Source organism: Amblyomma maculatum, chromosome 1 (assembly GCF_055883805.1).
Source record: "Amblyomma maculatum isolate TAMU_Amacu chromosome 1, ASM5588380v1, whole genome shotgun sequence".
Taxonomy (NCBI): domain Eukaryota; kingdom Metazoa; phylum Arthropoda; class Arachnida; order Ixodida; family Ixodidae; genus Amblyomma; species Amblyomma maculatum.
This window is the reverse complement of record NC_139344.1, coordinates 274,631,793-274,656,121: the sequence shown is the minus strand read 5'-3', so window position 1 is coordinate 274,656,121 and position 24,329 is coordinate 274,631,793. Positions and strand designations below refer to the sequence as shown.

General features: G+C 42.4%; 2 protein-coding genes across 2 annotated transcripts in view; both read right to left on the bottom strand.

The window, feature by feature from the left end:
* The window catches only part of LOC146206587 (tyrosine-protein phosphatase non-receptor type 23-like), a 39,687-nt gene that overhangs the window by 1,085 nt on the left and 14,273 nt on the right, over positions 1 to 24,329 (bottom strand). Inside the window, exons 12-24 of the mRNA XM_084591326.1 lie at positions 18,604 to 18,900; positions 15,493 to 15,656; positions 15,276 to 15,427; positions 13,901 to 14,094; positions 12,392 to 13,785; positions 7,297 to 7,500; positions 7,103 to 7,199; positions 6,622 to 6,686; positions 4,401 to 4,529; positions 4,212 to 4,343; positions 4,084 to 4,139; positions 1,444 to 1,548; positions 255 to 454 (exon numbers count right to left, since the gene is read on the bottom strand). Coding sequence (XP_084447452.1) covers positions 255 to 454; positions 1,444 to 1,548; positions 4,084 to 4,139; positions 4,212 to 4,343; positions 4,401 to 4,529; positions 6,622 to 6,686; positions 7,103 to 7,199; positions 7,297 to 7,500; positions 12,392 to 13,785; positions 13,901 to 14,094; positions 15,276 to 15,427; positions 15,493 to 15,656; positions 18,604 to 18,900 — 3,189 coding nt within the window. The remainder of the gene's footprint in view (positions 1 to 254; positions 455 to 1,443; positions 1,549 to 4,083; positions 4,140 to 4,211; positions 4,344 to 4,400; positions 4,530 to 6,621; positions 6,687 to 7,102; positions 7,200 to 7,296; positions 7,501 to 12,391; positions 13,786 to 13,900; positions 14,095 to 15,275; positions 15,428 to 15,492; positions 15,657 to 18,603; positions 18,901 to 24,329) is intronic.
* LOC146206588 (uncharacterized) lies at positions 20,081 to 20,943 on the bottom strand. The gene is given in 1 exon segment (XM_084587045.1): positions 20,081 to 20,943. A coding segment is annotated over 1 exon segment (768 nt). The 5' UTR covers positions 20,885 to 20,943; the 3' UTR covers positions 20,081 to 20,116.

Sequence of the window (24,329 nt, the reverse complement as noted above, 5' to 3'; positions counted from 1 at the left end):
AAAAGCAAAACTTCAGAGGAAGTTCAAAGAAATAGCATCCACCAAAATGGGCAGCGAAAATACAGCGAAACTAAACCTGCCACAGACAACTAACATCTGAAAAAGAACAATGAAAAGGTGCTATATTTGAAGTGCACGCACTAATTTCCACTGGCAACAGCAGCAGATGCGACAAGCAAGAGAACACATTTTGCTAGAACATAAAGGGTTGGTGCATGAGCAAACAGCACACTGTTTTATCTGATCACACTCACTTTTTATTAGCAGGTCTTGTGCATGATACAAGACAATGTCATGGCAGAACTTGAACTGTTCTTTCTCCTGGATACAAAGCTTGCGACTCTGGGCCAATTTGATGGCAGTGCTAAGAATGTCCAGGAGGCCATTGCCAGCAGCTATTTCCTTCATGGCTGCTGACACAAGGCAGAACACTCCACTCCGCCCAACACCACCCCTGCAGCCACCACCAGAAAAAAACGGCCAATGAATAGAACTCTTTCCACGTTTTAATGCCCCCGAGTGCAATCACAGGTGCCATATAAAATGTGGCCACAAATCATCTGAATGCCCTCATTCTTTGTACAGTTTAACTAAAAACCTTAATGCATGGTGCCATCAAATTTCTGACCAATTGATCAGGTTAAAAGGCTGAAATACAAAACTAAAGCACCTGCTGCCACTGAGATCAACAAAACTGCACTTGAAAAATACTGAGAATGTCTGATCAAAACTGTTCAAAAGAATTAAGTGCAAGAAATAATAACCACCTAGCTCTGGAAAAAAAAAAAAAAGTTCTACTGACGTGCAGTCAGTTAGGCCTCAATGAAGAAAAAAAAAGAATTGAATTACATTACGTATGCTCTTGCATTTTCAAACATAGGTGTGATCATGCTGATGCTCCCCATTATATTGAATGCTTGTAATACACTGAATGAACATGGCTAATACTGGATTCCCTCAAAGCCTTGGTTTAGGCTGCAAGAACTTTATTTTATTTTATTGTCTGCTCAAAACGTGATATGAAAGTAAGGGTTCAAACCATTTTTAGACGCGGTATACAAATGGCAAATGACATTCTACAACTGAATGAACCAGAAAGGTCAATGTCACTGACAGAAATATCCTAAAGTGGAATAGTTTTTAATGAAGAGAGTAATTACAACTTGGCACCTACTTGAGTACAGCTATACAGCACCAAAAGAAAGCCAACAGCATTTTCAGAATCTTCACGAGTAAAAAAATGTATGCTATTTTGGACGATTTTACTTCCGCTGTGACGATTCTGAGAAAGCTGGATAGTAACTAGGTAGTAATTTCTCTTTAAACTGAACCTCAAGATGTCACAAAATAAAGCAAGAAAATAAACACAGAATTAAAATGCACCTTGCATTTAGTTAAGGACAAAACGAAGACTCCTACAGAAATGGAAAATGTTGCACTCACAAGCAGTGAACAACAATGGGGCGTGAATGATTTCTTTGTGTCTTGTGAAAACTGTGAACTTCAGAAATGAAGTTGAGCAACTGTGCTGGACTTGCTGGGCTGCCACTGGAAAATATATAGTCAATAATTTATTCATTTATTCCAGTACCTACATGCTGCCCTGGTGGGCATTACAGTAGGTGGGATGAGGCAAACAAAAAATGAACACTTGATCGCATCGAAGTTGTTAATTGAATTAATACAGGCTTCAAATACAGCATCCTTATGGGCATTACAGTAAGGGGTATGAAAAAATAGACAAACGCTTCATTGCACCAAGGTAATATAAACACAAGCAACGAATATGGGGAATCAATCTTTGCACCAAAGTAACAAACACAAAAATGAACAAAGTTACAGATACTGACTAAGCATATAGGAAAACCTTGCACAATCAGCAGTTTCAACTATCTCGGGATGCAGCCAGTTCCACTTACTGATAGTGCGCGAGAAAAACGAGTCCTTATAAGCAGACATGCGGGCAAAAATTTCCTTAATCTTTAAGCTGTGATCTCATCACTTAGACACATAATTTGGTGCCTGTAAATATGCACATTTAGCCAAAGGCGTTTCATTATAGAGTACGTCCCGCAAAAATACAAGGCGAAATCGTTCATGGCACAAGGGGAGGTCCACCCAGTTTATTACGCGTTTAATAGCAGAGGTGCTGCTGGAGAATTGGTAAGGACTAGTTACAAAATGAGAAGCATGGTTCTGAATAGTTCCCAAGCTATTAATGCGATGCTGTGTGCGGGAGTCCCACACAATACAGGCATATTCAAGGACGGGCGGGGCATTGATTATATAAACGGTTTCTTTAACATTCTGCAAAGCTTGCTTGTAATTTCTAATAATATAGTTAGAAACGCAACCTGACTTCTGAGTTATACATTGAGCATGACGATTCCACGTTAAATCTGAGGAAAAGGTGACGCCTAGGTATTTAGCTTCGTTAAGTGCAGCGGCGGTAATAATCATCACCATTTGTGATAATCATCATTATCAGCCGGATTATACCCGCTGCTGAGCGAAGCTCTCTCCCATATTCCTCCGATTATTCCGGTGCTGTGCTAGCTGTATCCACTTGACCCATGCGAACTTCTCAATCTCATCCACCCACCTAACTTTCTGCTGCCCCCTGCTACACTTGCCTTCACTTGGAATCCAATATGTTACCCCAAACGACCAACGGTTATCCTCTCTTCACACTACATGCCCTGCTCATACTCATTTCTCCTTCTTGATATCCATTAGAATGCCATTAACACGAGTTATTTTTCTCACCCATTCTGCATGCTTCTTACCTCTTAAAGCTACACCTACCATTTTCCTTTCCATAGCTCTCTGCACTGTCCTCAACTTAAGTAGAATCCTTTTCGTTAGTCTCCATGTTTCAGCCTCATAGGTGAGTAAAGGTAAGATGCAACTGTTATACTGCTGTCACACAGGCACGGCTGAACTCTTTTTAACTCCCTTCAACCAAGGTAGTCTTTATCTCAATAGATTATGCGTCATGTTACACGGCACTCCTTTAGGAAAAGAAGTTTAAGGAAGTTCCTAGCGTAAGGAGTTCCAATCATCTCCCTCAAGCATGTAAAGGGAGTATTCTGGTTCTCCGTGAGCTCCAGTGCAAGTTTAAGAAAAACACATATGTATTAATATTGCGTTTATAACCAATTTTAATACTGTAGCACAACGCAAAGCATGGAAAAAGGTAAACGCGCAAATGTCCAAGCATGCACACAAGAATTTTGCAAGCACATTGTGGCCAGCAGAATGGACAAACCCGCTATGCTAGTAAAAGTAACAGCGCATTCCTTTCGCATGAATGAAGAATACATTTGTAGCTTAAATTTAATTTGAACTGCTGAAAAAGAAAGCAGCTAAAAATTATTTTACAGGTTTTTAACTTGATTATTTTACATGCATACACAAAATGAACAGCGCCTAATGGGACCCCGACGGCGTCTCTGAAAAGCTCGTTCTTAGCCGTGTGACACGGTGACAACTCCTTTGCGGCTGAACTCCCTTCGTGGTCCTTTATGGAAAAGAAGTTCGAGGGAGTTGGGACTTGCCCGTGTGACAGAAGTATTAGACACTTTCCTCTTGAGCGAAACTGGCAAACTGCTACCGATAATCTGTGAGTATTTGCCAAATGTGCTCCATCCTAACCTTATTCTCCTGGTTATTTCCCTTTCATGGTCTGAATTTGCGGGTATTACCTGTCCTAAGTATACATATTCGCCTACCACTTATAGTGCTTCGTTACCTATTGCAAACTGCTGTTCCTTCCCGAGGCTCCTGAACATTACCTTAGTCTTTTGCATATTAATTTTTAGGCCTACCTTTCTGCTTTTCCTGTCTAGGTCATCAATTATTCTTTGCAATTCATTCCTTGAGCTCCTTAGCAAGGCAATGTCATCAATAATCAATGTAACTCTAAAACACAAACTCCATTTATGCAGCACTGCTTATTTTCAAGCAACATTTAGAACTGCTAGGAACACACTCAAGGAATGCGATATAAACCGTATGCATTATACACCTGTGCAGATTACATTCCCCGCTTCTTCACACAATACACCATAGCAAGCTACCCACCTGTGAGGCCAGTCTAGAAGCTGTAAATGGATAACAACTCGAGACACCTTTGGATTCTGCAAGAAGAAGTCACGTGTGTATAACGATCCAAACAGAGCTACAGCAAAAGGTAGTGGCTACACACTCACATCGCTGTTGGCAACGTTGATCATGCGCTCAATGTAAAACTGCTTCTCTTTGACGGACTGCAGGCTAAGCGTGATAGTGCCATGCTTGATTTGTTGACCTTTCTCAGTAGGCCAGTAGATGTGACTCTTTAGCTGCAGGAAAACACACACTGACATCACAATACCAGAACACTTAGGAGAAAAACCTACCTCAAAGTTGTTTTGGAGGCACACCACTGTTTCTGTCTGCTGCTCCCATATCATGGCCCAAAAGTCAGAAAATGTCGCCGGCAGTGGGGCTTGTGTCAATATGTAGCTCAAACAAAACGGTGTCAGGCCCTGAATGTGAGCCACAAAGAACAAAGCTGAACTGTTTTTCTTTCACAGCCTCAAGGGTTGTTTGCAATGAAACTCAAATACACAGTTACTACATATTTGTTTGCTTAGTGCAGGATATGATGGTGCCTTAATGGCCAATGAAAGCAGTGAGATCCTCACCCACACTTTATTCAGTTCCAAAAATGCTGATTTTAAGCTGGCAATGCCAAAACATAGCTGCAGCTTTTGACAGAAAATGTGAAGGGGCACATAGCATTGGCATCTGCTTTGGTAATTAGTTGGGTGCCTGGTTCTCACCTGAACCATTCACACTCAGCAAATAAATCAAGAAAGTAATTGTTCTGAACTGTGGGTTTCCTTACCCACATACACGAAGAAAAGCTCAACATCAAAATGTGCATCTTAACCAATGGAACAGAATGAGAACAATGCTAGGGGCACTGTCTTCTACTTTGCTTCACACTCTTACAGAGGTAAGCACACCATTGGTCAAGGCATGGATAGTGCACAAACAATTGAGGGAGGGAAACAGCTAACAAACAGCAAGCCTAAAAAAAAAAATAAGAAGGCCGCCTTAGTGTGGTTAGGCCAAATGCATATCAGGTGCACTAACGTTTTTGTTTCCACTTCGGTTTGGGTTTTGAATCGCATATTCATTATTAGCATACTACCGTAGTCACATTATGTGCAAGACCGCCTCACAAAGATGTAAATCTGCTTTAACCATGCCATGTGAACGTGCCTGCATGGCCTAGCAGGTTTGACTCGGGATCCAAGTATCAAGGTGGGTTTGATTCCCATCTCAGAAGCACTACCAAAGTTGGCGGCTCCTACCAACATCACGCCTTTAGAGAAAACTGGCGAAATCAGTGAATGGGGCTGTTCTGGTGGGTTTGGTTCTCATCACAAAAGCGCTGCCCAAGTTGACAAAGCTTCAGACAGACAAACAGTCATTGGCAAATTCAGTGAATGGGTCCTCTAGTGCTAGCACACTGGAATATAAAAGAGATGGAGGAAAAAATTCTATGGGGCGCTTTGGATCACTAAACTGCGATGAGGTGAAATACTCTATCGCGCAGTGGTCCGAAGCCCTCCATTATGGCACTTCTTTCTCTCTATTTTCACTCCCTAGGGATAACATGAATGCAAAGTTCTTGGCAGGCTGATTCTATCACCCTCTCATATGAAAGGAGAGCCCCAAGTTGGCAGCTCCTGCCAAACGTATAGTCAGGAGGCCCTACGTCCAGTCAGTGCACGGCCATGTCAGCTCCCAGCTACCGCCTCCCGCGTAACGAAAGCGTTACGGATGGATGGACACGATCCACGTACTTAAGCCACTAAAGGCTATCGTCTTAAAAATGACACCATATTCATCTTTTACCTAAAGCATTACCTGAGAAGTTTTTACCCACCCGCATCACAGCTGCCGTTAGAAAGCATAGGTGAGAGTTGGGATATGTATAAGGGGGGTTACACCCAACTCTGGCACTGGACAAATGAACATGATCTTTTGCAATATTTGTATCAGACGATACCTTAAACTGTTACAAGTGAATTAAGTGCAGGGCACTTTTATTTGAATAAACTCTCCATGGTTACACGACCGCAACCACGCAACTTCACTCAAATATATTAGTGATAAAATTGTGACCCTAACACCACCCCATTCAAGTCACAGAGATGCATCACAGCTACAACCAGTCTATTCTAACCTTTCTCACAAACATGCTCTCACACAAGATGCAGAAAATGGCTCCAGCTACGTAACACGTTCTTGCACACGAGTTCCTGGCCTCTACCAGCTGCTGTTAAATATCATGCCCATGAATGTTCACTCCAAAACTCAATGAATTTTCATTATAAACGTGGTCAATACAAATGGTCTTGCCCAAAATGCAATAAATGCACTTTCAGCAACTTTCTCACACAGTACAACCACGAGCAAAGTGCTTTAGCAACTTTCAACATCAGCTTGCAATGTTATGTGTTGCACATACACTTGCCACTGCTGTCTGTTCATGGAGATGGAGACATGAAGATAGAGAAATATCTGTATGACAACTTTTATGCAAATATTTGATCATGAGCTTACCTTGACAAAGGAAGCATTGATGTAATCATCTCTCTGCGATGTCATGGCAACTCTATTGTGGTCATCTGCAATGGCAAACAACATTTATACCCTTTTTCAAGGAAAAGACAATCTATTATAACGTTAATTTCCTCAGCCTGAAGACAGAAAGGAATATGAAGCCACCAATGTGGTGGAAAAAGATAAAACTTACATGGCAATATATCTGGAATGCAGACAACAGAATTAGCTGATTGTCCTAGCCAATTCATGTAGAATAGCTAAGCACAATTTTAACCTCCCCCCCCCCCCCCCCCCTTTCTGAAAAATAAAGAAAGAAGATGGATGCCTGGAACAAAACCTTGCAACAGGCAATAAGATTAGCCAGCTTTGTAATTCCTTCTACACAGAACAGACAAATTAAATTTTCTTGGTAACCTTGATTCTTTCTACTTGAGTAAAAAGTATGGCCCAGAGGGGCAGCTAGTTAGGAGGCACTTACATGGCATCACATCTGGAATGCGGTTCTTCATTGGGTAGCACCGTGCCACTGAGATAGAAAGCTTTCGAGACTCCCTATCTTGAGCATCTACGTATTCCTGGAAATTTTGAACAAAGCAGCACACATATAGCAGCCTATGCCTTTAAAGCACACATTGCTTCATGAGCCTCATCATTTAAATAAGGAATGGTTACCTTCCACTTCTGTTCGAGGAGTGTGGGACCGTTAAGAGACTTTTTGGTGAGACCTTCAACATACTTCTCAAAACGCTCTACTTCAGTGACAAACTTTTCCAAGGCAACAGGGTCAGACAGAGGATCTTTCCCAGATGTGCGTGCCTCTGTAGGCTTCTCATCTGCCTTGCTCCCGCGCTCTTTCCAGTTTTCATTTGAAAGTACCTGAAACACAAGTCACATTGTATTGGAAGTAAGATACACTTTTTCCAGCGTTATTTTTCACAGCAAAGCACATACATTTATTTCATGGTCCTTGATCTTACACATCACATGCATACAGCATTGTTTGTGAACAGCTTTTCAGTATTAATTACAATGCGAAATGCCTCATATGTATCAGGACTGACAATGATAAACATGTTTAAAACATTGGTGGAACAGTTTACAACAGAATGCTAGCTGAAGAAAGCAACAGTGCTAAAAAGCCCCCAAATCACCAGCACAACCATCAATCATGCCTCCATCATCAGTACAGTAGCTGCAGCATAACAAGTGGCCTTGAACATCTTCAGAAATTAGCTGAAATAACTCAAAGTACAGTAAATATCTCTTATGAATGAAGTTCAAACAAATGACCATCAAACAATTCAGCTGCTGCTGCCGCCATTTAGCTGTTTGCTTGTTCCCATGGGTAGGGCACAATGGTACTTCAGTACAGCGGTGCATGCAATGATGACACCACTGCTGCTATAAATGCTAGTAGATAAAAATTAAATTTTTGGCACTACTGGATAAAGTTTACTGCATAGCCAAAGAAGAATTACGTCCTTGAGTATAAGAACCTTTGTAGGTTCACTCAGAGACATAGCTAGAGTCAGTGGCACACGATTCAGTGTCCCTCCTCCTACTTTCCTCCCTACCACATGAACAGCAGCATCCTCTACCTTCATGCACGCTTCATAGGTGGGGCACCACCCACACCCCCACACGTCTCTGGCTGCAGTACCCTAGTACACCACCCTAGTGACACCACAAAAGAAACTATGAACTTGCAAACGCTTGATCAGCGTTAAATTGTTCTGACAGCGCACAAATATTTCCCCACAAAATACACAGTTTGATATCTACAACATAACTAAAATGAAATGTTGAGAGAAATACATAAAAGTGTGTCTTAATTTTTATGGCAAACAATTCAATGCATACACCAGAATTAAAATCTTGCAATGCAACCTATCATGCCTCAGTATGCTTGTCCTATACAAATGCAGCACATAAAAAATATGTACGCGAGATGGTCAGGGAAACAGCCAAGCATTTCTAGGATCACATGAATACAAAAAATTCACGAAGCTTCACAATTTTTCTTCACGTATAAAAGGTTCTGCATTTACGAAAACTTAGTCATTCTCCTTTAATTAAGCATATTCATAATATGCTTATTGCACCACTTGGTGACTCTAGATCATTTAGAAAAATCTTCTCCACGAAGTCTTACGTTTAATCACCAAGGCTCCTCCAAACAAAAGCGCATCAAGGAAAATGACAGTGATTATGTTCCTGGAGGGTTTTAATACAAAGTGTGTCTGATCTCATGCCCAAGTTTGCAGAAAATAAGTTCAGGCTATGTTTTGAAACTTCTTTCTTCGTTTTCTCAAAAGTGTTTTTCTTAGCATAACATGCGCTGTTGCCCAAGGTATCTCTTGATGTAGTGGTTAGATTTCAATCATTCTTGATGTATATGAAAGCTTACACATCCCTCTATGCAACTTTAACAAAAAACTACTAGTTTGTTTTGGCAAAATTGAATTAATTTAGCACTTCCATAGAAAAAAAAAAAATGACAAATTTATGCACAGCTTATGACAGGCTGACCTTTGAACTGCTGCTGCTAAAATTATGCTGATGATATAGTTGCACTCTAGGGTTACAGTAGAACAAGTAGAAAAAAATTTTGCCAGTCATTAATGTACAAATTATTAAAACTTGGGCAGAATGCTGATCAATTAAAAACTTGAAATCTTAAAATCTATCAGAGAGAGGCAAAAATTGATTGCATATTTGTTTTTACGATGCCAGAATACACTAGCCACAAAAGTTTCATCTCTCTAAGTTAAATATTAACAAAATTTGGTCAAAGACCAGGGTCTCCCCTTAAGGAGACATGCTACTCAAAAACATTTTTTAAAATTTTAATGTCTGGTAAACAATAATTATACTACTTATAAAGCTTAATCTTTGATGCTTTCCTGTTCTAAATGCCATGCATAAGTGAAAAACAGCACGTGCCTGTGAAAAAGCTGAACATAGCAATAAGCATGACAGAGCAGTGTAATATGGCCTTTTTTTTCTTTGTCTCCAAGACTGCACTGCGACAAAATGGGCAAATTAACGTCATACTTTTAGCATGCACCACTTTGAGAAAATTTTATATCTTATATCTGGTGCATTATTTTCACTGCCCACTACTTCAACATTTAACTGTTGAAAACTTTATTAATGGCACTCAAACCTAGGTAGCTGCATTCAACACAATTCAATGATTATGCACGCCAAATTTGGTCTTGACGGAAGAAAAATAACTACCTGAAATGTTGTGCACAAAAGCCATGTTTAAAATAAGAAACTAAGAAAAACAAGGCTCAAAGTCTTAAAAAGGCGCAGGAAAACAGCTTGGTTTTGGTCCTGAAAATGTTTTATTACTATTAACATTATTGCTTCCCTGGAGTGTGAAATGGACAAGCTGAGCTGGTCTTGGACAGAAAAAGCATAGGCCCACTGACGTGCAGAACCATGAATGGGGATGACACTGTGATTTGAGGCATCATGCACTTGAAAATTACTCAGACCTGTAGCTCTTATAGCCAGCGCGAGTGCTTTAATAGAGTCCATTAAAGGGCAACTCCGGTGGTTTTTTCATCATTTTGTGTTTTTAGATGAATTACATTCCTTGGCATGTCCTGACTCCAACACAAAAAACCGTTTTTCAAAATTCCAATTAGAAGTATTTTTAAAAAAGAAAAACAGCAAATCGAAACCGAAACTGCTTTCACGGCCAGAAACGACGTCCCAGTTGATGAAATGGTGACGTCACACTCAATATTAGAAAAACACTCGTACGTGCGTTGGATGGTAAAAATAAAGTATGGAAATCATGACGCACTGCATAAAATGTCCGAGGCAGTTCAATATAAGCCTCACAATTTCATAATCACGCGGGAAGTGGACAGTAATGCCGGTATACTGTTTGTGACGTCAGAAACTCAGTGTTGCCCGCAGAAATACTCTCAACTTAAGCCATGAAAACGGCATATTTTAAAGCCGTGTTGCGCGTGAACGGATTATCGTACGGCACCCAAATTTTGTAGAATGCGTCAGGACGGGGAGGAGAACCTATGGTAAAATTTCTACTAGAATATTCAACCTCCGGAGTTGCCCTTTAATTAATGATTATTTTTGGCTCTAACTTTTATACATATAAAAAAGGAACACTCAAGGTAGCTCAGTCAAAAAAATATGGTTTATGGGATCTAACTTTCCAAAGCAACTCAGGCTATGAAGGGATGCCATAGAGGAGGGCTCTGGATAATTTCGACCACCTGGGTTCTTCAATGCCCACTGACATGGTACAATATATGGGTGCTTCACGCTTTGCGTCCAGTGAAACGCGGCCACCGCGACTGGGTTCGAACCCAGACACCTCACCTCAGTAAATGAGTACCCTAACCACTGAGCCACCAGGGCTGGGAAAAATCATCAAAATAACAAAACTCATATTTTCAACAAAAATTACAATTTTTTGCTGTGCATATCCGCTTAAGAAGCAATCATGCACAATACATCAATGCAGCTCACATGTGTATGGCAATGCTGAGACAATCACCATCATAGCAGCGGTGAAATTCCTGGGTTACCACTACTATATGCAATTGCTAATTACACACACACAAAAAAAGAAACCATGTGGGACAACTTCAATTCAGTGGAACTACATTAAAATACAAGCAGCTCAAGGGAAAGCTGCTTTATCAAAAGTTGCAAAAGGGCTTTTTTGTGTTCCCCCCATTCCAAGATTCTTTTCACTAAGGCGTCATTAGCTTTGCTGGATGTAACAAAAGGTCTTTTCTTCAGCAGTGGAATTTGCATGGCTACCAATGCATCCCAAATATACTATAAAATCATGAATGAACATTTCTTCAGCTCAGAGAAAGCAATTAAAAGTGATGCTCATGGCAATCAATTCCTCAATTTCCTTTCCAACCTCTATGATTAGTGACAGCTTATCTATTCCACTTTTTTTCAAAAGTGGAAATAGTGTTTGCCATTATGACACTGAACAATAAATACTCACACTGTGAAATTATAATGATGCGCAGATTTTTTTCTGTATGTTTCTGAGCCTTAAAACGCTGTAGTAACTTAAGCGACAGAGGCCTGCCACCAAGTAAAATGTGAGGCGCTGGCGTCTTTATAGCTGAGTGAATAGTAATGTTTCCAGCAACACTTCAGCAGTTTCATTCATATAAAAGGAAAACTTGGAGCAATCTTTATCTTTAGATACGCTGCAACTTCGTGGTTAATGCAGAAAGCCCAGAAATAATAACAAACTGTAGGTGGGAAGATGCTGAAAAACATCCACAGTATTTCATCCATCACAAAGTAAAGTAGCAGCAAAATGGATACTAGCAATGCAGCTACAGGTCTGCCCAACAGTCAGATTATTCTTGCACTACTTGATCCAACTGTTTCTGTTAGCGTCAAGTCAGCCTAAATGCAGCAACATCATTAAGCACTATAACCATAAAGAGCATAGAAAAGCTCTGGTGCATGAACACAGCACGACTCAACGGTACTGCGTCCATTGAGCGTGCCATTTTTAAAAAGCACAACAAAAATCATAAAATTTTGCACTCATGTATTTCTTGTACATCAGCATAGAAAATCTCAATTTCGTGCACTGTTTCCTGGGTTCCAACTTTCTTATTATCACTTGCCGCTGCTAACCACTAACTCCAATTGGAGACTACATACTTTCAACAATTCGAATTTAGAACTCGGGGGACTATCCATGTAAAATATATTGGATCCACTCAACTCATGGGTCACAAAATACCTGTGGTTGAAGGACAGCTGCCTGGCTTTTTGCACTTTGTGTAGCATCAAGAGTTGCAGAGAGCAGGTCTTTTTTGGCAGCTTCAGGCACAAGAGGCAGGGTCGAGTCCATCACAAATGATCCGGGCTGCAGTGACTGTGTTGCATGGCCTTGTGCTTCACGTGAGATGGCTGGTGGAGTAGGGGCGACAGCAGATGCCGTAGATGGTGCAGCCACCACAGGCTGCAAGGGCTCCACTGCTGCCACTGCTGCAGAGGCTGATGAAGCGGGGTACTGCATCATCTGTGCAGACTGGTAAGGCCACGGGTTGGCATAGACCTGACCAGCTGGTGGGTTTGCTGACTGTGGCACCGAGGTTTGAAAGGCAACCTGTTGCTGTGCTGTGCCACTTTGATCAGCGTTGCAAGCATAATAGTTACTTGGGTAGACCATGTACATAGGTGCCATCGTTGTACTATGGCTGTCTCCAGATGCTGACTGTTGGACGGGTGTTGATGCCTGCTGTTGTGGGTTGTAGCTCTGAGCGTATGAGACAGGAGCCTGAATGCTAAGTGTTGATGGGTGCTGGCCGTAGCCAAGTCCATAGTAGACTGGTGACACAGGCTGAGATGTCGCTGATACTGATGCAGCAGAAATCTGCTGGTAGGGCTGCTGAATGCCTTGTTGTGAACTCATCACACTCTGGCCGTAGGCATACGTGTTGTTGGTGGAGGCCAGATAGCCAGAGCTCTCAGGTGGTGGACAGCTTTCAGGGCCTTGCAAGACTATGTTGTTATTGCGAAAAGTGTAGGTCAGAGTAGATGCAGGACTGGTCGGTAGATTGTACTGTCCTGAAGGCGTGTACTCTGTGTAGCTATGGTACTCTGGCCTGGCTGCCAGTGATGCTCTCTCGCTTGATATGGCAGCAGGATTGCTGCCAGACATGGCAGTGGCCATGCTTGATGGCCCAGTATAGCCTCCTTGATAGGCCAGTGATGCATTGGAAATTCCAGGCTGCAAGTGACCACCTGCAGGCAGCACTTGCTTGCTATATTTATTCGCAGAATGTGAGTAGCTGTCAGGAAAAGATGCTGCTTTGAACGTACTGGGCACATAGCCATCAGTTTGGCCCGAAATCTGAGGGGAGGTCTGCTCTGACCCAAGTGGAGTGGGACGCACGCCCATGCCCATGCCCATAGCATCTCCAACTTTATCTGGTGCTTCAGTTGGGCCTTTCTCACTGCTCACTTGAGAGGTGACCTGAGGAGCTTGGTAGCCTGTATAGCCAGCCAGTGAATAATATGCAGGGGTCCCACCTGCTTCCTGTGGCAGCACCTGGCCTGTCATGTACGGCAAGAAGTCCTTCAGCTTCATGCCACCAGCTGATGAACTGGGAAGACCCCCAAGCTTTCCAGCTGAAAGCAAGCCAACAATAAGGAGCTGTAAAACTGCACCCTTTAGTGCAATGCAGCGTATAGACATAAAATAAACTCAGCAGTGACAAAAGCACAGAAGATTGAAAACTCGCACCTTTACGCGCTTGTGCCTCCAGCTGCAGTGCACGCTCTTCATCCTGCACTTTGACAACACTTCGCAGTCTGGTCAGGAGCTTGCCTACATTTGTCTGCATCTTTTTATAAAACTCAACACCCTTCTGAGTTTTGGCCACTAAATCTTCGTAAGCTTCAAAAGATGCAATCAGGGATGCCACCATAGCTTCTCGCCTGCACAGCATAGAAATAATTATTTAAAATATAAGCAGTTACCCCCACCATCACATTGGCCAGGCCTACAGGAGCAGAGCAAATTCCTCATTCACACAGCGATTTTATATAACCACAATATTAAAAGCTGAGCAAAGAATACCTGCCGAGAATAACATTACCGACACTGCCCTCAGAATTTTCTCTGTCTCCAATAACTTTCAGCTCCGTTATACCTAGTGGCACGGGCAGAGGCATATTATTTTTTATTACTTTTGGGTAGCCTCACCATAATATATGTTCCAATAACAGCTGCAGTTTGCTGGTGACTGCACTCGAGCCCAGAGAACTCTTTAACCTCCTCCTTCTGCTTTAGCCTCTGTCCCCCTTTGAATATGCTCCCAAGCATTTTAATTTTTCAAAGCTCACTTCACCACATCTAGTATCGTCCCAGTGTTTTCATTAGCCTCAAAGTTTTTTTACCAAGAATAATACATAATCAGACACCCTTTCCTTCAACCATGCTCACATCTCCCCGTAGTAGGTCACGCGCTGCTTCAGAGAGAAAATTTTTAGTGCCGATTTCTCATAACTATGGCCAGCGCCGCCTGATATACAGGGGTGTGAAAGCATGGAACTCCATTCTGCAAGATATCCTTCCTACCTTTTACACCCTAAAAACAATAGCAAGAAAAAATATTTTTGGGCAAAGAATTTTTCATTTTCATTCTGTCGTGCAAGTTCAAAATTATATGTAGCAATGTGTTTGTATGTGCATGCATATGTATATATAGTGGAATGTACACATTATTTGCAGGGTGCACAGTAAATTGTTATGTGCTGTCATCTTATAAGTCGAGCAAGACAAGTATGATGTAGACTTTTTTTTTTCCTTTAATGTTGCCAAAAGTGTATTTTTTTATGACTCATCATATTCCTTTTTCCACTCATTATCCATAATAATGCTAAGAATGCAATGTTTCTATAATATGAAGATGTAGCAATTTATTTTTGTGTAAGTGTGATAATGTCATGAAGTGCGTAATCATTTTTTTTCTTCTCACATTCGTGAGTGCAGCGGATGGATCCAACACTAGCCTTCGTCTACGGATCCACTAAACTATGCATATTTGAAGATTGTAGCAATCAATAAAGTGAATGAATGAATGAAAAAGGTTACAATTAAGCTAAAAGAGTAATACCTTCTTAGTATGTCAGAGGCAGCTTTACGTGTCTCTGCAAAACGGGCATTGGCTTGTGTTAGTGCTTTCAGGATGTTGTCTTGAGCTGTCAAGTTTTGCTCCAACAGTGACACCTCTTGGTCATGCTTTTTCAGTTCAGCTGCGAAAAATGCCTGCACAACAAACAAACAAATGAAAACAGAAAACGTCCCAACCCCTGTCTACCACTTGTACACACCTGAAGTTCTTCACCTTTGTTCCTCGTCACAATCTGCCGAGTGACATCATCCTTCTGAAGAGCATCTCTCAAATGTGAATGCAACATTTGCCGCTGCTTCTTCATCTCATCAACTTTATCTAGCAGGTGAGAGAGCTCCTTGACCACAGCTTCATTGTTGGGCACTGAAAGAATGTTTGTAAAAGAATTCATAAGCAACGCACCTAGCTCACTACGCTTACTGCACAGTCACACAAGCGACCAAAATTTGTAACCCCACAAGTTACCAGCTTTTGACAAACGAAGCCCGTTTAAATGAAATGCCTGCACTTTAACAGTGCTTCCGCACTTAGCAATGCAGCCCATCCCAGTGCTAGTCTTAAAACAGCTGAAGTGCATTAGAATAAGACCAACACCTTTTATGCTCCTCTGCTGCTCTATACCAGTAGTGTTGTCTCATTGTACTTGAGAAGCACTTCCTTTAACACACACTGCATCACGCTTGTAAGCACCATTGGCAATAGATAGGATCATGACCTAGTCAGCAGAACACCAATTTTAGTATCAAGGAGTTCAAGTCTTAACTCAGCCTGCCACAACATGCCACTCTGAAACCCAAGTTATCTGCAGCTATTTTGAATATCCTCAAATAAAGAATGGTGAACTCCACATGATACTTATGCTCTATCCAGGAGAACACCTATTAAGTAAAATCTCGTTATAAGAGAGACTGTTACAAGAGACACTAGGTTATAAGAGACATTTAAAATTGGTTTAGTTGGTTTTCCTATATCTGCCATGTTAGCAACATCGCATACAAGAGACATGGTTACAAGAGACACTCGGTTACTAAGGACAACTTTTTCAGCTCCCTATCTTCACTTTTTAAAAGAGAGACAACCCAGATGTGCTTGTGCAATGCAGCTGAAGCATACCAACTCATACATGATGCACTTCGATTTCCTCAGCTAAATTCTATTCCATATCAGCATCCTTTTTGTTGTTATATGTCAGGAACTGAGAAGGAGTGCTTCCCCATCATTGGAAGATCAAAACGACCCCGTTGTTACAGTCACTGGCATCACATTACTGTCACCTATGAAACTAATCAAAATGCATGAATGGCATCCAGCATTTTTAACTTCTCGTTGTTAAAATTTGATCACAAGATGAAAGCTCAGAATACTGATGTCTTTCTCTTTGTGGAAAATGCTCCTTGCAGCACCAAAGTTCTCGTGCTCAAAGCCACCATGGTTATTTTTTCCCTCCAAACTCCACACCTCCAGACCCTGAATGAATAGACAAAGGCATTATGCGCCCTGTCAAGTTGCTGTACAAAACAAGGTTGGTAGAACGCTTGTTGCTCGATAGGCAGCAAGACTGTACAATAGTAATTGATGCGAAGTTTGCTGTTCAGGTGATTTCAGGTGTCTGGAATGGCCTGAGAAGTGAAGCTGTGAAAAACTGTTTCAGACAAGCAGGCTTTAAATGTGGTGACATGATGTAAGAGGGCCCATATATGAATACTGTGGAAAGCTTCCTTAAAGGTGAAGCTTGGGCGAGTATCCAAGAGACTGCTGAGGTACCAGAATCTTTTGAAGAATTCCTATCTGCAGATGTGGATCTTGTGTGCTTCCGAAGAGCTTGCAGAATGTGCAATTCATGCGCATGTAAATGGCGCTTTTGCCATAGAGGATGGCTACGAGGACATTTCAAAAGAAAAGTGTCAGCATCTGAGGTTGAGGAGCATGTAAGAGTGCTTCAAAGGTATTAGAGCAACAGAGAGGCTTGCAAAGTGAAGTGCTTTACCTCCAGAATTTGGGAAGGAATACACTCTGCACTCACAAAAATACATCCTAGCATGAATAACTTCTTTAAGCTTTCCTGAACAATTTCCTGTTAATGCGTGTGAATGCATTTATATGCTGATGTGCAGTAAACTATCAACACAGTGCTTTTATAATTTTTGGTTACAAGAGACCTTGCTTACAAGAGACATCTTTTTCAGGTCCCTTGAGTGTCTCTTGTAAAGAGGTTTTACTGTAATTTTGCATTGCAACAACACGAAAGAGCAGTTTCTACATGTTTCTGCTTGCCTTTAAATTGTAAAGTATATCAAGTGACACCTGTTAATGCTAAAACAAGACAATTGCAGTGACTAACTACAGCTGACTATTACAGCAGAAGTGCATGCATGCACTGCCGAGTTTTCCGGGAGCTAAATGTACAGGCAGCACTAGCTGCACTAATCAACAGGGAACTAAACACCTTCCTGTAAAAACGGCATAAAAAAAAAAGAATCACAACAAGGATCTTAACAAAGAAATGGGGAACTTTGTATTAGTTTTCTAAATACCCAAGCTCCAATTAAAATAAGATATCAAAGAACAGACTTTCAAAGAACAGACTTTGTCAAAAGTATACGGCCCAAGGGGCTCGCTTCTAAGCCCTGTAACGCGGCTCCCGGCAGCAATACTGGAATATGAATGCAAGCTAGAGGAGAATGAAGGCAACATTTGTCATCTATGAGCTTTCAAACGCTAGAGTTGCGTTACAAGCTCTGTTACGGGGCTGAAAAGAAAAACCCTTGGGCTGTATACTTTTGACAAAGACTGTACATGACAGGACATTACATAACAAGGCTGGTACCAATAATGCTGCATATTAATCAGGCACTTCAAATATGGCCACCCAGGAAGTACTATATACATAAAGTGGAAATGCACATGAAAGCTGGTGAATGCCAAAATTCTGCACTTCTATCTCTACAAGCCTACTTTATGCGCCAATTCATTACAATTTCCTCGCTGCTCTCTAGCACACGGTTGTCCAACCTACATGACCATTCCCAGGGACTGCAAGGCTAACACTGTTCCCCACTTAGTTGCTGGATGACTCTGACCTGCCAGCTCTGTTCGAATCAGTCTTTTGAAATAAATGCCTAGGAATGAAGGCAGAAAATGAACTGGGTGAAAAACAAGTGTATATAAACGGGCAACAAAGAAAATGCTCATGCCTAAATGCCAGTCCTTCTCTCATGAAACACGGAACCTACACTACAAATATGACCTCACAAACAATCGAGGCCAACTTCCAGTGCAAATCACACTTATAAAGTGCCAGAAGCCTGACCATCAAGCAGCGACACAGAGGGCAAGGCCTTGTCCACTTCCTCCAAAGAACTGGAGAGCAGCTTTAGATTTGCCGAATGTGCAGCCAGGCTCTTCTGCAGGGCACTGTTGGAGTCAGCTGTGCGCTGGTGCACCTCTTGGTACTTGGCAAACTCGGCTGCCAGCTCGGTCACCAGGTTGGAGGGTGCTCGCTTTCCTAACGCTGTGCCATGTGCTGCTTCCTTTTCCCGTTCCTCCTTCAACAACTGCTCCACTTGTGCTAGGTCCTTGTCCACATTGTGGTAAAGCTCCTTCAGGCCTGCAACAAATTAGTCATGGAAATATTTCTAATGTACTTAAATTGAAGGCAGCAAGACTCAAGACACAAAGGTCTCAGCTTTGAAAAAAAAAAAAAAATGGCCAAGAATAAAGTAAATGGCATCAGTATCACTTGTGAAACTGTTCCTTAATTATACACACAACAGTCACCCGTACACCTGTAACAAACTACAGTGCAGAACACTAGACTGCCAAAGGGGTGCTTTGGCAGTGTTAAAGATCTGTAAATGTTAGGCACGCATTCAAATAGCTGTAAGGAGAACCATGCATCTTGCATCAGCTATGATCTCACGCAGGATGCATTAACACTGCTTCTTGGGCTAGTTGGTGCATAATAAATTGAATAAAGCATGACTCTCCATTTACGAAGCGTTCTGGTGTAGTGGTCTATGATATTCCCTTAACGTGTGGAAAGCTTTATGTTGGCCAAACTGGCCGTTGCATCAACGAGCGTTTGGGGGACCATGTGCGAAATTTATCAGATTTAAAAGACAAATAAGCACATTTGGTTGTGCACCTAATCAAGTGCAATGGATGCGGGGCGTGGTTGAATGAGACAAAGATTCATGGAAAGAGTAAGGATAAAACAGCACGTGTTAGCTTGGAGGCCTTTTACGGGAAGATGCTACTCGAACACACTTTTTCTTTAATATTTGACTTAGAGCTAAGAAACTCTGCTTATTAATTTAGTTTTCTATGCTGATTTCAAATCTGCAAGTAGTTTTATTGTAAGTTACATAGTTTTGTTTTGTGTCCAGTGTCAATAAGCAAAATATACACTTTTTTGCCCGCCCTTTTTGTCATACTAAACTTCCACAATCACAGATCATTGATGGCTCATTTTGATCCGTATAAACTGTAGAGTGCCAAAAGCTAATTATGAAGTGCATATAAACTATGCTAATGATGTGAAAAATTTGAACCTGGAAGGTCTATATTTTCAAGACACCACCTTGTGAAAATATTTTTTTGCAAATATCTGTTCAATATTATGTTTTGCAGAGATAACGGCAGTCCTCATACCTCAGAGAAAATGTGTGCAAAATTTCATTCAGATATGAGCTTCAGAAGTACCAAAAACAAGAAGAAAAACTCATTTGAAGCTAAAATTGGATGTTTATTTACAAAAGAGGGCTTCAATTTCAATCAAACTTTGGCACAAAGGAAGAAAATTGTCCATAAAATAGCCACTGCTACTAGAAGCTTCCTGCCACATATGTCTCCCCTTCACGGCCCTTGCGAGTGGACTCCTTGACACGTGCTTTTTTGTTCAGTCTGCGGCGATGTGCTCTCGCTTCAGCAGTCAGCTTCAAGGACATTTTTTTCTGCCTTGTTATGTCTCCGAATGTTCCAAGCTCCACCAAGCCTCCAGATGGAAGCACGCCCAGTTCTTCGAGGACGCATTCAAAGCTGGTGTGCCCCCTATTGAACCAGAGGACAGCCAGGCCGGTGGCCATTTCCACTGCATATCGAGAGGCAAATCTCGTTTTGGGGCAGAGAAGCCATATCTTGCTGTTCAACGACTCCGCGGCATTTTTGGTCTTGCCTTGGATACACCTGGCCAGCAACTTCTCATCGGTGAGCCGCTTGTAGATAGGCAGGATTGACTATCCCTAGGCCTTGGTCAGTAGCGGTGTGTAGGCTGGTGCAGGCTCATCCAGTGCTTCAGCACGCCGGTGCTTGCACCAGGATGTTTCTCCTTCAGGACAGAACTTATGGCTGCTTGCACCATCAGATGAACATGAGTGAAAATATGAGGCCCAAATTGCTCTATACATTCCCTGAATGTTGCCCCTATTGCTAGTAATAGCAACCCGATAGTAGGTCTGCAGCTTCAGGATTGCAGGCTCCTTCAGTTTTTCCCCTCTTGGCAGGGGTTCCTTTAGCTTTCGAAGAGCGGTTCCGAGGCGCTTTGCCATGTGGTTGGTGCAGTCTTCCTTTTCAATAAAGACCACTGTAGGCATTGGCCTCTACGACTGCCGCATAGGCTTTGGAGTCCCCATCACTGAGGAACTTCCTGAAATGCAGTGGCGTGTCGTAAGATCTACTCATCTACCATATACGCACTGCAGCTTCCGTCTCCACAGCATTGGACAAGCAGTCTACATTCTTTTTGCACACAGGGCCATGAAAAGCCGGCCAGACTTCTTCCTGATCTGGCAGGACCCTGTGCCAGCTGCACCCAAGACAGTAGTTCGAAAGAACTTCGAAGTCCAGGCAAAGGCCAGTGTCTAAGGAAATAACTGTCCCAATGCCATTGTGGCTTTTATGGCCACGTTTTTGCCAAGTGCCATCATACATCACGGCAATATCCCCGCCGACGTCACTCTTTGTAATCTCCCGCGATTTCCTGAGATTCTCGGAGACTGCACTAATCGCAGCGTCGTGTACTTTCCGGCTGATGGCAGTGAAAGATTCGCGATGCATCGGCTTGTGGAGTCCAATAATTGAAGAAAACCACACTAGCTGCTCGTATCCAATTCCTACAGACGGGGCCGCCACAGCAGCTTTCACGTTGACGGCGAAGCTTTCCCGCGAGCTTCCGCTGTCATAGTCTCGGCTCGTATCCTTGCTGGCGTCCTTGCATACCGCAACTCGCCGCGATGAGTAGGTTGCGGAAAGAATACTTTGTGGGCAGGCACAGTTCTCACAGACTAGTTCAAGGAACGATGCGAGTTCTTTGTGCTTTGCGGCTGGTTCCCGGACACGAAGTCCTGAACGCTGGCATGTTGTGCAAACTGCGCCGCTGACAAGAATGTTCAGCGCCGTCAAGTCAGTAATGATAGATGACGCCTCATCACAGGTTCTTTCCTCCCCTTGGAAATGTTTAATTTTATTTTCCGATGTGCTCACAAATTCTAATGCCGCTTCACATTCCCCAGAGGCATCTGAAACGCTGGAGGGATCGGCGTCGGTTACGCTAGGCTTACTTGCCGCAGATCGTGTTGTCGCTGGATGAGCCTTGGCCTTCGATTTTCGCCGCCGGCCTCTATATTTGTAAACAGAACGGTGTTTTACTGCTCGATGACTGCGCTTGTTCGATCCTGCTTCATCCATGACTAAGATAAAGTTGGGGAACGATCGTCACACTGAAGCGCATCTCGACGAAGCATGGTCCAGCAAGCAGGCTTCGCCACACGTACACACATGGCGGCCAATGGCGATCTCCAATCCGTACCACGCAATTTAAAATCCAGTCACAGCGCTCGAAAATCGCGGCGAAGACCTGCTTTTTTTTATTATTTCTTACGCTGTAGACACCCGGGCAACCATGGTGATTGGGAGAATGTGGCTTGGCTGCTCTCCTCACGCGATCCGCCGCGGCGAGCAACCACGCAATGCCGGCCGCGAGACGCTCGAAGATAGCATACTTTCGGTCTTTTAACAGCCACCTTGTACTCTTTAAATGCCATTTCAGCCCATTTCCCATTTAAATTCAGCTCTGATTTTTATTTTCATGAAAGTAGAGATACTAAACTTGACAAAACAATTTAAAAAAAAAAATCAATAATCTTCGAAAAAAAAAAAAAACGCGTTTTTCGACCCGCGTCTCTCCTTACATTAAGAAGCTTGGCAGTAGGTGTATCAGCACCCCTTCATTACCTCTTCTTGCCTCCGAATTTAAGTTTTTAAATGCTGTTATCCACTAACCAGTTTTTTGGGCTGTTTCCTTGCCACTGCGTTCTCGATGGTCGTTTTCGTTTTCCCTATCTTTCATTCTACCCAGAAGGTGACATTTGGATGACATCCTGTACACCCCTCTATGCTGGGGTGCCCTCTGTGAATGCCGCTTAAAAAGTTAAAACACATTGCTTCTTTCAATCAGTGACCTCTGGCCTGTGGGTGAAGAGAATTTCTCATGAATACAGAAACCAAACACAAGGCACCCTTTTTAAGGGGCCATGAAATGGCTGCAAACATCACTGACAAACGTTTTCAATGTGTAGAACGAATCCTTCTGAGCATTTGCCCAAACTATAACTCCTTGGAATGAAGCCAGAGATCTAGTATTATTTTTAAACACTGCTTTCTAAAATTTGAGGGGCTGACTGGTCCGTGCATGGTGGTGAGATCTGGAACTATTCTCATTTAGATCATATATCACAACTACGGTGAGCGACAGGCCAGTAGAGTCTGCCATTCGCTGCAGCTACGACGTCCATAATGGCTATGCCATGGACACACTTCCAGCAGCTGCGAAAGTTGTCTGCTTGTGGACTACATCAATCCCTCGGGTGTATACGAGCGAGGTCAATGCCTTCTCACACATGGTTCCGATTTACAGCTGCCCCATCTTTCTGTCAGTGGCTACGGAGCTATTCTCCATGTCCTGTGCATCTGCTCAAGATGAATATGCCTCGCTGTGTTGTCAGCTGCAAAGCCAGTGACCGGCGACATCCTGAAGTCTACCACTCCTACGTCCTCCTATAACATTTCACAGGCCCCAAGCTGTTCTTTTTATTTTCTTTTTTCTGGTGACACGAGAGTTGAGTTTGGCGAGGAGAGAAGAAGCACCATATTTAATCACCGATATCTCTAGTGTTAATGAAGCTAGCTCACAAATTGTTGCAATGGGGTGAAGGAATACATATTGCTCGTCTACTTTACTAAATTGTATGTATTTCAGGGTCCCTTTCAAGCAACCTGTTTACAAGCGACAAGCAAATGTGCAGATAATGTGGTGTTTATCACAACTACATACGCAGGCTTAAGCTCGTGATACAATGAGATATGTGGATATTTTCTCTATAAATCTGCATGAATTAAGCAGGCAAGCCCTCCTTTTCCCTGTGCTAGTCTGCAAGCAGAAAGGCTCTGTGAAACCTGTGTGACGACACCACACAGCTATACTGCTACAAGAATGCATAAGTTTTGGCTTTTATTGAAATAGTATTACCTAAACATGACAACATACAAGGCCAACATTTTTACAATGCACTTTTAAGATAGAAAACGTCTCAAGAGACGAGGGTCCGCAGCCATTGTACTCTATTCTTTCTCAAAGGCCCCTAATATTTCATTCTCTTTTCTCCAAAGGAAAAAGATACCTGTCAAGTTTCTTTAATGGGGCTGAGGATTCTAACTGTTACGTTTTGTCATAATTAAATCAGAAGCAATAAGCTGCCATTTTCAAGGTAGCATTAAATGGAGGTGACCGGTTATGGCTATAACTATGGTATTTATGACAGACTACACTGCTGATGATGTTTTCCCCAAAGAAAACATATATTATGTTGAGGCATGAAAAGGAAGGAAAAATAAAGAGCCTCTGCCCGTGCCACATAGTATACCGGGCTCTCAAAGAAAACAAGTGAAACTCTAAAGAAGAACATGACTATGCGACTAAGTAAACAAACATGAAGCTTTCTGGGATTCTTCGCTTAGAGCTCAGGCTGCCTTTTATGGACC